We start from the raw sequence: 16,567 nt of genomic DNA on the forward strand, positions 1-16,567 counted from the left end.
TTTGTTGTGCCCCTTCACCCTAGAGTGCCTAGGATTGCGTGGGCATATTGTAGAATGGAGATATGGAGGATGTAGAGCAGGGCTCTGTGGGCTCCATTGGGAACAAGATGCCGTGAGCCCAAGAGGGATTCTGTGTATAAACCAGAGACCACCTTCACCTCTGTGCAAAAGGAGAAAAAGGAACCTCCCCAAGGCAGTCCTCAGAGAGGAGAAGTGACTGTTGTTTTGTTCCCACAGATCTCAGATGCTGTGTACAGGATGGTCTACGAGCAGACCCAAGCCCACTTTGAGGCCGTGGCCGCCAAGTGTGAGATGGCCCGGCCAGCCATGGAGAGCGTCATCCGCACAGATATGGACCAGATCATCACCTCCAAAGAGCACTTGGCCAGCAAAATCCGAGGTACAGCAGGTTGTGAGGACAGGAGCCCCATGGCTACACACAGCCCCCACCTTAACTCCATCCCTGCCGCTCCCCAAGTCCGGAAACTCAGAGGGCTTCACTCTATCCCATTGCCAAAACTCTGGCAATGGGATGGAGGCTTTACTTGAAATCCTAAAGGCCCCAGAAACCACTGAGTTCTTGTTTTTGAAAAGCTGATCATTTTCATAGGTCTATTTGATAACCTGATACTTTGCTATGTAGTTCCCAATTCTACTGAAAATTCTATTTTGAGTAGATCTGCAGGATCTAGGGGCCCCTAGTCAGAGGACCAGGAATCTCGAGCTGCCAGGGCTCTCCAGCTTCTTGAACATCCTCATTTTATTATTTTTTTTTTTTGGTTTGTTTTGGGGGGGGGTTTGCGGGGCAGTGGGGGTTAAATGACTTGCCCGGGGTCACACAGCTAGTAAGTGTCAAGTGTCTGAAGCCGGATTTGAACTCAGGTCCTCCTGAATCCAGGGTCAGTGCTTAACCACTGCGCCACCTAGCTGCCCCAGAACATCCTCATTTTAAAGATGAGGAATGGGAGGCCCAGGAAGTGGAGTGATTTGTCCATAGTCACAAAAGTTGTAAGTATCAGGGCTGGAATTTGAACCCAGGTCCCATGACTCTGAGATCAGGCCTAACCTTACTACTCTTTGGGACTTTTTTGTGCAAAGAAAGACAATGGGTGCTTGTAGTTTCAAGGAAGATTTCCTGGAGAGAGGGTGGATTCTAAGAAAGTTCTTGATGGAAGAGTAGGGAGAAAGCATTCCAAGTGGGTAGAATCACTTCATTTTCTTAAGTTAGTCCGTATCCAGGATCTGCCAATGAAGAAAGAAAGGCAGGGCATATCTATGTCACCACTGCGCAGGGCTGTTCTTTCACAGCTGTTCCCCAGTCAGACCTCCAGCCCCCAGGAGTTCTTAACCAGTTTGGGATCGTAGACTTCTCTGGCAGCAAGAAGTCCATGGGAATCTTCTCAGAATCTCTTTAAATGCATAAAATAAAATACAAAGGATTACAAAGGAAATCAGTTATTTGAAATACAGTTATCAAAATTAAAAAAAAAAAAAGTTCCTGAATCCCCGGTTAAGAACTGCTGCTCTCACCTAATGTGGTTCTGGGAGAAGGAGTGATGGGTAAACTGGGACTTGGGTGGGGAGGACAAAGGCTGAGGAGGAGTTAGGTGTCATTCTGTTCTAACCCTGACATCTGACTGAATTTCATCCCACCTTCTTGGCCTAGCGTTCATCCTCCCCAAAGCTGAGGTCTGTGTCCGAAACCACGTACAGCCTTACATCCCCTCCATTCTGGAAGCCTTGATGATCCCCACCAGCCAAGGCTTCACGGAAGTTCGGGATGTCTTCTTCAAGGAGGTCACAGACATGAACCTGAACGTCATCAACGAGGGAGGGATTGACAAGCTCGGAGAGGTGAGAGCCCGTGAAACCCAAACAACTGGCAAATGATTCAGTAGGGCTACATCTCTGATAGAGTCACAGAGACAAAGAATTTCAGAACTGGAACAGGCCTTAGAATGCAGTTCCCGAGGAGGAAAGAAGTAGAGAACATAATGTGGGAATGAGGGTATGATGTTTTTTTTGCACAGGGTATGGGAAAATTGTGCTGTGGTGAGAAAAGCATTAGAATAAGAGTTGTGAGACCTAGTTTCTAAATCTGGCCCAGCCACTAACTTGCCAAGTGACCTTGGACAAGTCATTTCATTGGGTCATATTTCTATCTATAAAATGAAGGAGTTGGAATAGATGGTATCTAAGCTATAATAGCCATAGTCTAGCTATCACAGCTAGAATTTACTTAGTGTTTTAAGGTTTGCAGAGCACTTTATAAATATTATCTCATTTGAGCCTCAACAACCCTGGCAGTAGGTGCTATTATTATCCTCATTTTATAGATGAGGAAACTGAGGCAAGAACAAGTTATGACTGGCTCAGGATCATACGCTTAGTAAGTACCTGAGGCAGGATTTGAAGTCAGGTCTTCCTGACTTCTTAGGTCTAGCATTCAATCCAGAATGCCACCTTATTGCCTTTTCCACTGACATTCTGGGGTTCAGGTTCATCATGTGTGAGACCCTGGTGCTTTGTGTCTATCACATTTTGAAACTAAGCAGTGACCACAGATGCCTCAGCCAGAATGGTGGGGGGTGTCAGATACTGCCTCGGGGAAGACAAATGCATCCCACTCAGAGCACCTTTGCCTTCCCAGTACATGGAGAAGCTTTCCCAGCTGGCTTACCACCCGGTCAAGATGCAAAGCTGTTATGAGAAGATGGACCAGCTGAAGCTCGAGGGACTACAGCAGCGATTCGATGTCTCCAGTGCATCTGTATTCAAACAGAGAGCCCAGATCCACATGCGGGAGGTAGAGGCCTTGGAGACCCCCCAAATTCTCCCTCCCTGTCCTTGGAGCCTTTGAGAACAGGGGACATAGCAGAGGCCAGAGCAGCATGGAACTTCAGATACTGCCCCAGGGGAATGGGGATGTGGGGCTAATTACTCCAGGCCCTGTGATGCTACAGGTCTCCATTGGTTAGGTCTGCCTGGTAACTCTGCCCTGGACAAGAGGAAGAGAAATAGATCTCCACATCAGCGGGTGAAAAGAAAACATATATACAAGTAACTAAACTCTAATCATGTGTCCACCTCCCAAATAAAAAGTCACACTCTTACTATCACCAAGGCAGAGCGGGAAAAGCTTGTTGGGTTTCTTGCAATAATCCCTGTCCCTTATCCAAAACACATACACACACACACACACACATGTGAGTGCCTCCTCCCCACCAAAAAAAAATTACCAAGTATTTTTTTTTTATGTATTCATTGTCTCCCCTGATAAAAATGTAAGCTCCTTTGGTTTTGTGTCCCTAGCACTTAGTGTGTCCAGCGCATAGTAGATGCTCAATAAATGCTGGTTGCTTGATAAAGAGAGATGCCCTGCCTGTATCAAGGCTTCTTTGCCTTTTTAGTGTCATGAATCTCTTTGGCAATCTGGTGAAGCCTATGGAACTCTCCTCAGAAAAAAATAAGCTTTTCAACATATAAAATACATAGCATTACAAATTCTATAACAATGCTTATTAAAATATATATTTTTTAAAGTTCACAAAATTCAGGTTAAAAACCTTTGTTCTATATGTTCATCTAAGACATTTTTCCCATGTCAAGGAATGCTTTGGGTGGAGATGGGGGCCAGAATTTAAGGAAACTTCATCCTTTCCCTTGGGCCTTGTTTCCCTTAAGAACATCTCTCTTTCCTCTCTCATACTCCCTCTATTTTCTCCTCCTTTTCTTTACATAGCCAAGCCTGACTCTCCAGCCCTCTATATAAGCATAACACTCCTTATTAGAACATCACCATTAATGTCTTCCACCTGGAGGTGATGCTCTTCTCTCCCCACTTCCCCCCAGCAGCATTTCTTCTTGTGTGGTCTCTTTACCCCTACCTATCTCTCATGAAGGTCTTGAGTGAGAGGTAGGAGGTGGTATGTGAAGAAGGCTTTGAATACTGGAAAGGCTCAGAAACTTGGATGCTTTAGTCAGTCAACAAGCATTTCTTAAGTACTTCCTATGTAGCCAGTCGCTATGCTAAGCACTGAAGATACAGAGGGAAGCAAAAAACCCAAAAAACCCCAACCCAGTCCCTGCCTCCAGGAGCTAACATTCTGGTGGGGGAGACAACATGTAAATAACCAGGTACATGAAAGATATAGACAGTAGATGGGAGGACATCAGTTGGCAGAGGACATCAGTTGGCAGGGAGTTTAAGGGTTACAGAGAACCACTTCCTCAACAAGGAGAGATTGTCTGGTGACTTCAAATAACAATTCCTCTGTGGGCTCTTTGGTTCCCTCCTTAGCAAATGGACAACGCCGTCTACACCTTCGAGACACTCCTGCACCAGGAGCTAGGGAAGGGACCCACCAAAGAGGACCTGTGTAAATCCATCCAGCGCATCCTGGAGCGCGTGTTGAAGGTAAGATGGGGCTTCCACTCGGGCCCTGGTGGAAGGTCCTCCCACATCCCTTTACCCTTGGCCCTAACCAGTGCTCTTGCTCTCTGGCAGAAATATGACTATGATAGCAGTACAGTGCGGAAGAAATTCTTCCGGGAAGCCTTGCTGCAGATCACCATCCCCTTCCTGCTGAAGAAACTGGCCCCTACCTGCAAGTCGGTGAGGCCCTGAGCCAGGGACCCTTGGTGGGGGTGCTGGGGTCTGAATTGGGAGGGAGACTAGTCCTCTGGTATTTCAAGCTAGAAAAGCACCTTTGCAATCATCTTGTTCAACTCCATTTAAAAGATGAATTAAACACACTCAGAGAAGGGAGGTTACTTATCCAAGGTCACACAGGTACGGTGTAATAGAATTATCAGTCTAACTCTTTATTCCCGTTCCCCTAAACAGTGGCATTGAACTTGCTAATGTCTGAAATTATAAAATCGTGGAATCTTAGATTATTTGCTACAATTGAAGGATGGCATCTTAGAATGTTAGTGGGAAGGGACTTTAAAGATGTTGAAACTCAGCACCATTATTTTATAGATGAAAAAATTAGTGCTTGTACAAATGAAGCCTCTTGCCCAAAGTCACAGAGCAAACTGGTCATAAAGGAAATACTAGAACCCCGCTGTCCTAACTCCCCAGTCCTAACTCTCCTAGTCCACAGAACCATGCTGCCCCAACCTTGCTTCCTCTGTGCCTCGTCAGTGGCAGGTTCTGCCCAACAGAACCACAGAACTTGTAGGGAGCGAAGAGAAGAACAAATACTTAGGCAAGTCTGTGCTGCTGCCCCAAGGCAGGGGGCTCTTGGCTCTGCTGAGCCAAGCCACCAGGCTGGGCCTGTGCAGCCCTGGCCTCATGTCTGCCTTTTTCAGTGTTTAATGATGCTCTCTTCTTATATCACTATCACTTCCCAATAACTCTACCTGCCATAGAACCCTTCCCTTGTAGCATAAATACATTCGAGCAAAGTTAATCAGCACATTGGCCACTTAAGAAAATGTCTGCCTCAGTCTATCCACCTAATCCCCCTCCCCAAGTCTTCCAAAGGGCAGGAGGCACGCAGCGTCATCAGACCTCGGAAGTCCTGTCTGATAACTGCACTGACCTGAGGCCCCTCATGTCTTTCAGTGTTGACTGACTTTGTTTCCATATAAGTCGTTCTATCGGCTCAGATTCCTTCACTGCATATTGATTCATCAAAGTCTTCCCGAGTTCCCCTGAATTCTTCATATTCTTTAAGGTGCCACAAAATGCCAATAAGTTCACCCACCACAATTTGGACTCTCTCCTTTCCATTCTTCCAGGAGCTCCCCAGGTTCCAGGAATTGATCTTTGAAGACTTTGCCAGGTTCATCCTGGTGGAGAACACATATGAAGAGGTCGTGCTACAGACGGTCATGAAGGACATTATGCAGGGTAAGGGCCTCTGCTGGCCAGGGACCATCAGCAGGGCAGCTTTCAATGGATTGGCCCAATGGTTTCTCTCTCTCCTCCCTTCTCTCTCCTCCCTTCTTCCTCCTCTCCTCTCTCTCTTCTCTCTTCTCTCCCCTCTCTCCTCCTTCTCCCTCCTCTTTCTATATCTCTGTCTGTCCATCTCATCTCTATCTCTGACTCTTTCTCTCTCTGCCTCTCTGTCTCTCTCTCTCTCTCTCTTTCTCCCTCTCTCTCTCTCTCTCTCTCTCACACACACACACACACACACACATTGAAGGAGTAGACATGAACAAAGGTGATATAAGGGCGGAATCTACAAGAAGGGAAAGCCAGAAGAATTTTGCTGGAGCTTGAATTGAATGTACAGTATTCATAGTTCTGGACTCCCTTTCTAGGGAGACTAAAGGGGATTGGTGGTTGGGAAGGAGCTTATGGGATACCTCTCCACCCAAGGTTTTCAAGGACAATGACGCAGTCCTTCGAAACGTGGAAGGTTTCAATGTGAAAAACCAAGAGAAAAAAAAGATCTGACATTTCAGAGAGGAAACTGGAGCTGTTCCCAGGGGTTGGAAGATAGAAGTCTCTCACCCAGAGGAGGAAGGGAGGAAGGACTACCAAGCCCATGGAGCTAAGAATCAAATTTGAGGCTCTTTCCAAAGAAAGATGTGTCCTCTAGAGATTCATAAAGTGGCAGCATGAGTGCTGTTAGATTGGACATAATCCAGTGTCAGAGGAAAAAGAGATGAGCTGGTGACTTCCTGCTGAAGGGAACTGAGGTAGATACTTGTTGACCTGATAACTATGATAGAAAGGAGTGTTGTCTTCCTGGATAATGTGAAGGCAAGGAGGTAGAGTAGTGAATGGGATTCAAACTGGAAGATGTGAGTTCAACTATTGCCTCAGACACTTGGCAGCTGTGTGACCCCAGGCAAGTCACTTAACTTCTGTCTGCCCTCCATTTCCTCATCTGTAAAATCAGAGTAATAGCAGCACCTTCTTCACAGGGCTGTTCTGAAGGCTAAATAAGATAATATACTTAAAGTGGCTTGCAAAATTTAAAGCCTTATAGAAATGCTAGCTATTATTTTTATAGAAAACCTCTCGGGATTTGTCAATAAGTGATTACTACCCACTTCTGGAAGTATTGCCAGTGACTATGAAGTCTTGGGCAAGAAACTGAAGAACATAGGAATCTTGATAGTATTCTCATCGCTCATACCCTTTCAAGGCCAGGGATTTAGAAGAGGAAAAGCCGATTGGATAGGAGAACAGCTGGTTAAGAAGATGAAGTCTAAGAATGGGATTAGGGTTTCTGGACCACATCTTAAAATATGACAGGCTTCTTGTCCTAGGGCTTCTTGGAATTTTCCTAGTCTCTGACAAAACTAACCGCACGAGGTTTTGACCGAAAAGGAGAGGGGAAGAGAAAAATTGACTGCATCTATCTGTCAAACTAGAGACAATAGAGAAAAGCAACAGTGCAAGAAGAACAGCTTTTGAGACACTTATAAACTCATAGGAGACATTAATGAAAGTCATGGTCTCAAATGTCTGTATACAAATACACAACATTTGGGCAATAAACAAGATAAATGAGAGGTCCTGATGCAAGAAGATTTTGCTCCATAGGCATAACCAAGACTTGGGGAGATGAGACCAGTGACTGGTATACTTTATTCAGAAGGAACAAGATCAGTAAAAGGATGGCTTGGAGGCATTGAATACTAAGAAGAAATACTTGTATGAGGGGCAGCTAGGTGGCACAGTGGATAAAGCACCAGCCTTGGATTCAGGAGGACCTGAGTTCAAATCCAGCCTCAAACACTTGACACTTACTAGCTGTGTGACCCTGGGCAAGTCGCTTAACCCTCATTGCCCTGCAAAAAAAAAGAAAAGAAAAGAAAAAGAAATACTTGTATGAGAACATCCAGGATGGGTGTGGGTATGGTGTGACGTATAATGATAGCATTTGAGTGAATAAGTCAACAACAAGCATTTATTAAATATCAACTATGTGTCAGGCACTGTGCTAAAGCAAAAGCCAGTCCCCTGCTCCCCTAGGCCTCACAGCCTAATCGGGGGACACCATACAAACAACTGTGTAAAACAAGGCAGATACAGTTAGATGCATGGTAATCTCAAAGGGGAGCCCTGATGGGGTGAGGAAAGGCTCCTTCACAAGGTAGACTTTGAACTGAGTCTTGAAGGAAGATAAGGGAGGTGAGAGGCAGAGATAAGGACACCAAGTATTCTAGGCATAGTCTCTGTGGAATTGGGCCATGGAGTGTTGTGTGTGAGAAACAGCAGACAGGATGGTGTCACTGGGTCATGTGTAGGATACATGGTTGCAGTAAAAATGCCCGGGGCCTGGCAGGGAAGTGATCTTTAAATTTATGGTAGAGAAGAGGAAAGTCAGTCACACAATTTGCCCTGCAACCTACACTTTGAGGGCAGATTTCAAAGGGTTCAAAGCAATTATGGGTTCCCATGAACTAAAATGCTACAGGAGAAGCCAGCTGAGTAGGGATGGAAACTCAAGAACGAAATTTCAGTGATATAATGGGAGACAGTCCCAAGGAGGAAGATGTGAGTTTTCTGAAGAGACTGATGTAGTTGCACAGAGAGCTCACTTACCAATATAAATATTTAAAAGAAGTTATGAACCAAAGGTATGTGTGATGACCCTGATTCCAGAGGACCAGTGAGAAAGCATGTCCATGCCTTCTGAAGGAGATGCAATGGACTCATGGGGCAGAATGAGTTGTACATTTTTTGGATATGGCCAATGAAGGAATTTGTTTTGCTTGGCTCTATATATTTGTTACAAGACCACCCTTGTCTGCTCTCAGTGAGTTTATACTCTCATGGAAGGGCTCTCATTCACAGAGGCAAATATGAGCTTTATACACAGTAATTGGATAGGAGGACTTATATCCAAGGGAATCGGAACAAGATTCTTGGAGAAGGTGCCACTTAGGCTAAGCCTTGAAGGGTTCTGGGCATTAGGGGTTACAAGAGGCAGAGAGGAGAAAGGGAGTACATTCTAGATATGGAGGGGATGGAAAAGTAGAGGGATAGGCTGTGTACAGGCATGGGGAGGTGGAATGTCACGGATAGGGAACATTCTATGGCCGAGTAGAGAGTAATGTGTAATTATACTAATATTAATAGACAGCTAGGTGGCACAGTGAATAGAGTTCATCGAACCTGGAATCAGGAAGACACGAGTTCAAATTTGGCTTCATGTGATTCCTTAACTATATATGACTGGGAAAATCACTTAACTTCTGTCAGACTCAGTTTGCTCATCTGTACATAGTCATAGCACCTATCTCCCAGGGTTGTTGTGATGATCAAATGATATGATAATTGTGAAATGTTTTACAAACCTTAAAATGCTAGTTGTTGTTCTTGTTGTTGTTAATCAACCTAAAAAGAGACTAGAGACAGACTATAAAGAACTTTAAATGCCAGAGGAGGTTGTATTTTATCCTAAAATAGGAGCCTCTAGACCTTCTCCAGCAGGGTAATGATGTGATCAGACCTGGTCTTTAGTAACATCAATTTAGCAGCTTTCTGGAAGATATTTTAGAAGGGGGATAGACTGGACGTAGAGAGCCCATTTTGAAGACTGTTGCAATAGTCATGAAAGCCTAAGGTGGCTGCAGTGTGAGTGAGAGGAAGGAATGGCTAGGAGAAATGCTGAGGTGGTGGAATCAGCAAGGTTCTGCAGCTAATTAGGTAGGGGGAGGGGATGAGTAAAGAGATGGTAAGAAAGCATTTAGCTGCCCTTGATTAATTCAAATCACTTGGCCCAGATGAATTCTATCCTCGGGGACTGAAAAGAAGAACTAGTGGATGTGATTGTTGAATCACTGTCAATGATATTTGGATAATTATGGGAAAGAGAAGACATGCCATAGTCCCAGAGAAGGGGGAAATGTCCCCATTTGGAGAGAGAGACAGGGAGAATGAGAATCCAGCAAATTATAAACCAGTGAGTTTGACTTCGATTCCTGGGAAAAGTTTTATGTATATTATCAAAGTTCCTGAACTTCTAGAAAAGAACAGAAAATGGTGACCACAAAGAACTAGCTTGACTTTATCCAGAACAAGTCATATCATCATTTGGGAAATGACTGGACAAATTGTGCTTCAAGGATATAATGGGAATATAACTGTGCCGTAAGGCAATAAGAGAAGTACATGCAGTGATTCATTGTGAAATAAGCAGAACCAAGAAAACAGTATAGTGTGCACAATGACAGCAACCACATCAATCTGTAATTATAATGACCAGACTTGGCCCCAGAAAATACACCTCCCAACTTTCACTGGGGAGGTGGGAGGCTCTAGGTGTGGAATATTGCATATGTCATTAGGTACGGTCAGTTGGTTTTTGGTGGATTGTTTTTTTCTTTCTTCCTTAATTATCTGTTACAAGGGAAGGCTTGCTGAGTAGGAGAGAGTGTGATGGATATATATATATAAAAATCTGTATGCAGAAAGGAAAGTGATGGAAAAACAAAAGGCATCAATAAAATAAAACAAAGAACATAGTAATGCCAGAGTAACTATTTTCTTTATTGTCAGACTTAGCTGGGTCAGGGGAATGCTACTGTAGATGTAGCTTACAAGGATTTTTTTTTAAAGTATCTCTCTCTCTTTTTTTTTTTTTTTTTAGTGAGGCAATTGGGGTTAAATGACTTGCCCAGGGTCACACAGCTAGTAAGTGTTAAGTGTCTGAGGCCGTATTTGAACTCAGGTCTTCCTGACTCCAGGGCCAGTGCTCTATCCACTGTGCCACCTAGCTGCCCCAAAGTATCTCATTTTTTAACAAAAAAAACAAAAACAAAATATCTCATTTTTCAGTCTCTTTTTAAGTATCTCATGCTATCGTTATGGAAAATAACAGAGCAGTATTGACTTAGTTCAGAAGCATCAAACTTGAGACCTGCAGAATTCTGGAATATGTAGGAACCAGATTAAAATATAATTGGAAAATGTTTAACAAAATAAAGAAAAATACATACAACATAGATAATGTTAATTTGTGGTTTTCTAGGTCAATATGCTCACACATAAACCCTCACACCCTCAGTTTCTATTTGAGTTTGATACCACTGGATTGTTGTTGAGTTGTTTCAATGTTCAACTCTCTGTGACCCCATTTGGGGGTTTTCTTGGCAAAGATACTGGAGTAGTTTGCCATTTCCTTCTCCAGCTCATTTGACAGATGAGGAAACTGAGGCAAACAGGGTGAAGTGACTTGCCCAGGGTCACACAGCTAATAAGTATGTGAGAAGGGGCGGCTAGGTGGCGCAGTGGATAAAGCACCGGCCCTGGATTCAGGAGTTCCTGAGTTCAAATTTGGCCTCAGACACTTGACACTTACTAGCTGTGTGACCTTGGGCAAGTCACTTAAGCCCCATTGCCATGCAAAAAAAAAAAAATCCATTTTGGGGCAGCTAGATGGCGCAGTGGTTAAAGCACCGGCCCTGGATTCAGGAGTACCTGAGTTCAAATCCGGCCTCAGACACTTGACACTTACTAGCTGTGTGACCCTGGGCAAGTCACTTAACCCCCATTGCCTAAAAAAAAAAAAAAAAAAGTATGTGAGACTGGCTTTGAACCTGGATCCTCCAGACTCCAAGGCCCTCAGTGCTCTATCTGCTGTGCTACTTAGCTTAGATAGTACAGTAAGATGCATTCAGAACTGGCTGAATGGTTGTACTTAAAGAGTGGTCATGGGTCACCTTCAGCTGCTGTTGTCTTCTTCCTCTTTTTCTTTTTTTTCTTTTTTGGGGCAATGAAGGTTAAGTGACTTGCCCAGGCTCACACAGCTAGTAAGTGTCAAGTTTCTAAGGCCGGATTTGAACTCAGGTACTCCTGAATCCAGGGCTGGTGCTTTATCCACTGCACCACCTAGCTGCCCAGCTGCTGTTGTTCTAGGGAGATGAGGGAGCTGTGCTAGGCTGGCCCTCTGCTATTTAAAATCTACATCAGATCACCTCTGTAGTACCATCGTGTTTAGTTCTGGGCACCACCATGTAGGAAGGCTGTGGGGGGTTTGGCTAAAGGCACTGGGAATGTTGAGACCAGAGCGGGACATGATTCTGGTCTTCAAATACTTGAAAGGCCATCCAAGGAAGAAGGCCTGGACTTAGTCTGACCTCAAAAGGAAGAACCAGGAGCAATAGGCGCAAGCTGTACAGCCCTGCAGTTAGGAAGAATTGCTAGCAGCGAAAGTTCACCAGAGAGGGAATGGTCTCTCTCCAGAAACAGTAGATTCTCCATCACTGGAGGTCTTCAGGTAGAGGCTGGAGGACTTGTTGGGTGTGACAGGGGGCATTCTTTTCTTTCAGGAGTGTGGCCAGCAAGGTCCCTTCCTGTTCTAAAGTTCTTCATTTGTGTTTCTTACCTTGTTCTTCTTTTTAGCCTTCACCTCACGCATGACAGGGTTGTTCAGTACATGTCTGTTAAGTGTCCATGGGGTAGGTCTGGCTAGAGGAGTCAGGAACAGTGGGAAGATGTGGAATGACTGTTGAATAAATAATCATCCATTTTTGTGTTCTAGCTGTGAAGGATGCAGCCATACAGCGGAAGCACAACCTTTACAGGGACAGCATGGTGATGCACAACAGTGACCCCAACCTCCACCTGCTGGCGGAGGGTGTCCCCATTGACTGGGGGGAGGAATACAGCAGTGGCAGCCCAGGGGAGGCAGACCTGTCCGCTGAAAAACGGCGACGGGCCAAGCAAGTCGTCTCAGTGATCCATGACGATGAGGCTGGGCTGCCCTACGAGCCGTGCCCAGAAATGCTGTCCCCTGGAGTGCCTGAGAAGGAGCCGATCCCCTACTCTGCTTCCCCAGACAGTGTCAAGGAGCTACGGGGCCTGCTGGCGAAGGATCTACAGGTGGAGAGCCCCCAATCTGCTACTGAGCCGCTCGCTAATGGCACGTCCCCTAGAGAGAGCCCCCAGCCCCCAGAGCCCGAGAGGGAGAAAAGTTCTGGCCAACAGGCGTCTCCCCTCAACCACACCCCACATGAGCCAGCACCCACTGTCGCAGGTGAGGAGGCCATCTCGGCTCCTGCTACTCCCATCCAGCGTCTCCCCTCTGAGGAAGAAGCAGACACTGATCGCCCCAAGCCCAGTGACAAGGAGACCGGGGAAGAGGTATCTGGCCAAGGAAGTCACCCCTATGTCCAAACCACCACAGAAGACAGCACGGGTGTGCAGACTGAGTTTTAGGCCAGAGCTTCTCCACTCCCCACCCATGGATTCTGGATTCTGGTCTGGTGTGTGTGCCATGTGAAGCCCTAACTACCCCACAGCCCCCACGTCCACCCCCACCCCACCCCCCAGCAGCAGAAACTTAATACTCCTGATCTATTTAGAATTTGACTGACTGTGGAATGGAAGCAAGCCAGCCTGGATAGGGGTAGGACTTGTTCACTCAATATCTATTGTAAACATGTCTTCTTCAGGAGTAAGGAGGGGCTGGAGGGTAAAGGGGAAAATGGGACCCGTGCTGTTGAGGGGCCCCCTGGTCAGTCCAGATGCCAGCACCATGATCCCCTGAGCCCTGGTTCCTTCAGGACTCCCCTGGGGTTCATCCTTTCTCTCTGCCATTACATGAAAATATATGTTGATATGTCAGAGCACACGTGTGAGAGTGCATGCTCCAGTCAGTCACTTTATCAGGTTAGGAGGTGGCCAGTAAGTTAAATATGAGCCTGGCTCACCTCTCAACCCCTTCACTGTCCTCTCTGTCCCTTTTTCTGTTTGGGATTGAGAAGAAGGAAGACGGAAGACTCCGCCTGACCAGCTCTAGACTTACTGTCAGGATTTTCCCTTGTCAGAGAAGGGTGTGAGGGAGAGTCAGTGCCCATCCCCAGCTCCTTCCCTGGGCAGTGCTCAGATGAGTCTGCCCCCTCTTGACATTAGGCTATCAGTTCCATTCTAAAGATTGCAGCTTAGGGGGAGCTGCCTTTTCTGGCCCATTCCTTTGGGCCTTTCTCCTACTTCCTTTCTCCCCAAGAGGAGTAGAAGACAAGCAAGAAAAAGAAGCCGAAGCATTCTAGAATCCATCCGCGACTAAGTGGTTCTTCAGAATGGAGGAGGAACAGTGACCCGGCTTCCCTGAGCACTGAGCTGCCCTCTCTCACTCTCCGCTATCCTGGAGTTCTTTTTTCTAGGCCCCTGAAGCCTGTGGCTCTCAACTATTTCCAGCTGGAGGGACCGGCCATGAGTGATGTCGTCTGTGTCCACTGGCCACCTATGCCAACAAGTTACCTTTCTTCCAAAGGGCAGTGGGATGATAGCCATGGCCAACAGCTGCCGAACCAGCTTCTGGCCTGAAAGCTCCCTGTCTCCTAAGAGCTAGTCCTGCCAGGAATCATTGATCTGTCTGAGAGAGAGAAACATGCTAAATGACAGAAGTGCATACATAGGGGAGAAGGAGGGATGGGGATGGAGCCCCATATTCTAGTGCTGGGGGGTAGGGTTTTGCATCCAGTTTGAGGTGGGAAGGAGAAAGATTATTCTGTTCTTCCATTCTAATGGCTCTTAAGGAAACGATTCCCCAATCAGAGTGTTATCAGAAGACTTTAGGCCTAGGGTTGGGAAAGAGAAAGATTGTTGAGTGCAGGAGTTCTAAAGGAAGGCATGTTTTAGATGCTAGGTCTCATCCCAAGACAAAGATCAGTTGTCTTGAAGTTGAGTTTGTAGTTGAAGTGTTGAGTTAGGTCTTAACGTATGACTTGGGAGGTTGAAGGTGGCAGAGCTAAAGTGTTAGGTGGGAGAAAGGGATTTGGCCAGGGATGGAGTGGGGGGGGAAGGGGGAGGGGGGCTCATTTCTAGAAGGGCTAGGCTAGGAGAAGTTAGTTTGTGACAGGAATGAAGCCAGGAAGGCATGTAAGGGTGTGAACCAGGAATAAAGCTGGGAGAGCCTGCAGAGCGTGTATGACTTGTCCATCCCAAGGCCACATGGGATCTCAGGAAAGGAGGAAACCTCAGGTACAGGGAGTAGCTCTACTGGAAGAATGGCAAAGGGGTGTCTAGCCAGGAGTGGGGAGAATTCCAGCCATCTTGGATTAGGGACGTAGAGGCAGGTGCTATCTATGAGGACAGAGCTGTATCCGTGTCACTGGTAGAGTTATGTATAGAGGAAATTGTGCAGAATCACTTGTCCCACCTACTTCTCTTGGCCACCGAGCCAGCCTCAGTACCATCCCCATCCCATTTTTGGAACTGGAGAGGTTTGGTTTGGTTTGGTCTTGCATTCGATCTGTTCTTTGGGGTTGTCTCTACCTTTCTTTCCTTTTGCCATGAATTTTCATATCTTATGGGGCAAGAGGCCATGGTCTCTTGCCTTTAAAAAAAAAACCAACAACAATTGGCCACGGTCAATTGCCTTTTTAAAAGAGAGGAAAGACCAAAGAGTTAAATCTGCTTGGGCAAGGGGAGCTTTTCTTTATTTCACCCCCAGCTAATCTAAGAGAATAATGCTTCATGCCTTCCCGGTACCCAAATCTCACATGTCCACACAAATAAAATTGACTTTTGGGGAACTATAGATTTACTGACCACTACAGGGGCCTATGAAATACTTATGGTGGGAGCTTCCCAAACTCCTGCTGAGATGTTTGCATCCCCGGCATGTGACTCAGAGGATTTCACTATCAGCTTTGGGTCTGGCACACACAATACATAGTCCACTCACCCGGTGATCTCAGTCACCACGTCCGCTCAGTCCAAGGCTGCCTGGCTTTTTATACATCATCATGTGTTAACTCCTGGCACTGCAATTGACTTCCATTTTTATTGGACCCTTATTCCTGAAAAGTTATTCTGGATATGGGAAGGGTGAGATCATGGTGAGTCCTCTGTGAGCTATGCTAGAATCCATCTGCCCTTGCAGACACCCCCTGACCAGTGGGCAGTGACTCCATCACATTCCCCTTCTAATAGAGAAAAAAAAATCAAGAAAAAGGCTGGCTTCTTCAGGATGTGGCTTGGGTGCAGGCCAGGGAAGGAAATTCTCCTCTTTCCCCCTTAGTCCCTCCCTTCCCTCCACCCCCTCCCCCAGACCCATCACATCCTGTGTTGGAGCAAACCAGCTTCCTGAGGCTGGGGGCAAGTAAGGGGCCGGTTCACATTTCCATCCTGGGCAAGTCTTGGGAACATGGGGAGGAGCCAGAGGATCCCTTCAAGGGCAATGCAAAGCCATGTGGCCAATCCTGGAATTAACTCCCTGAAATGGACAGCTGATTCTTCTAAGCACACTATGAATCTAACCTGATTCTTCTACAAACACATTCCGTTTTTTTAAATGCCTTGTAAACTGTTTTCCTTTCTCTTACTGGGGGCCCAGCCTGAACCACTCAGGACCCCCTTACAAGTGCCTTCCCTTGGGTTATTTCCAATCTGCCTCTTTCAAGATATTGTATTGAAAATATTATACAAAATGTTTATGCCTGTACTAATTAATAAATGCTTTATTTAAAGCCAGCCCCATTGTCTGCTGCTTCAGAGGAGGGGAGGAGGGATGAGACATGCTCAGACTGGTAAACTGCCCTTGTGGGAAGGGTCAGATGTGTGGGGAAGACGTGCACAACATCCTCTCCTCCCCTCAGTTTCTTCTGCATGATAATTTACTTATATTACCCTTGGCCCCCAGGCCTG

At 46.0% G+C, this 16,567-nt stretch overlaps 1 protein-coding gene across 2 annotated transcripts in view; it reads left to right on the forward strand.

The window, feature by feature from the left end:
* Positions 1-16,357, forward strand: part of NIBAN2 (niban apoptosis regulator 2) — a 111,296-nt gene extending 94,939 nt beyond the window's left edge. For both annotated transcript variants that reach the window (XM_043989521.1, XM_043989522.1), the window contains exons 8-14: positions 238-400; positions 1,667-1,854; positions 2,651-2,806; positions 4,301-4,417; positions 4,508-4,615; positions 5,749-5,860; positions 12,456-16,357. In XM_043989521.1, coding sequence (XP_043845456.1) covers positions 238-400; positions 1,667-1,854; positions 2,651-2,806; positions 4,301-4,417; positions 4,508-4,615; positions 5,749-5,860; positions 12,456-13,132 — 1,521 coding nt within the window. In that variant the 3' untranslated portion in view covers positions 13,133-16,357. The remainder of the gene's footprint in view (positions 1-237; positions 401-1,666; positions 1,855-2,650; positions 2,807-4,300; positions 4,418-4,507; positions 4,616-5,748; positions 5,861-12,455) is intronic.
* Positions 16,358-16,567: the final 210 nt, after the last annotated feature.

This window comes from Dromiciops gliroides, chromosome 2 (assembly GCF_019393635.1).
Source record: "Dromiciops gliroides isolate mDroGli1 chromosome 2, mDroGli1.pri, whole genome shotgun sequence".
Classification (NCBI taxonomy): Eukaryota; Metazoa; Chordata; class Mammalia; order Microbiotheria; family Microbiotheriidae; genus Dromiciops; species Dromiciops gliroides.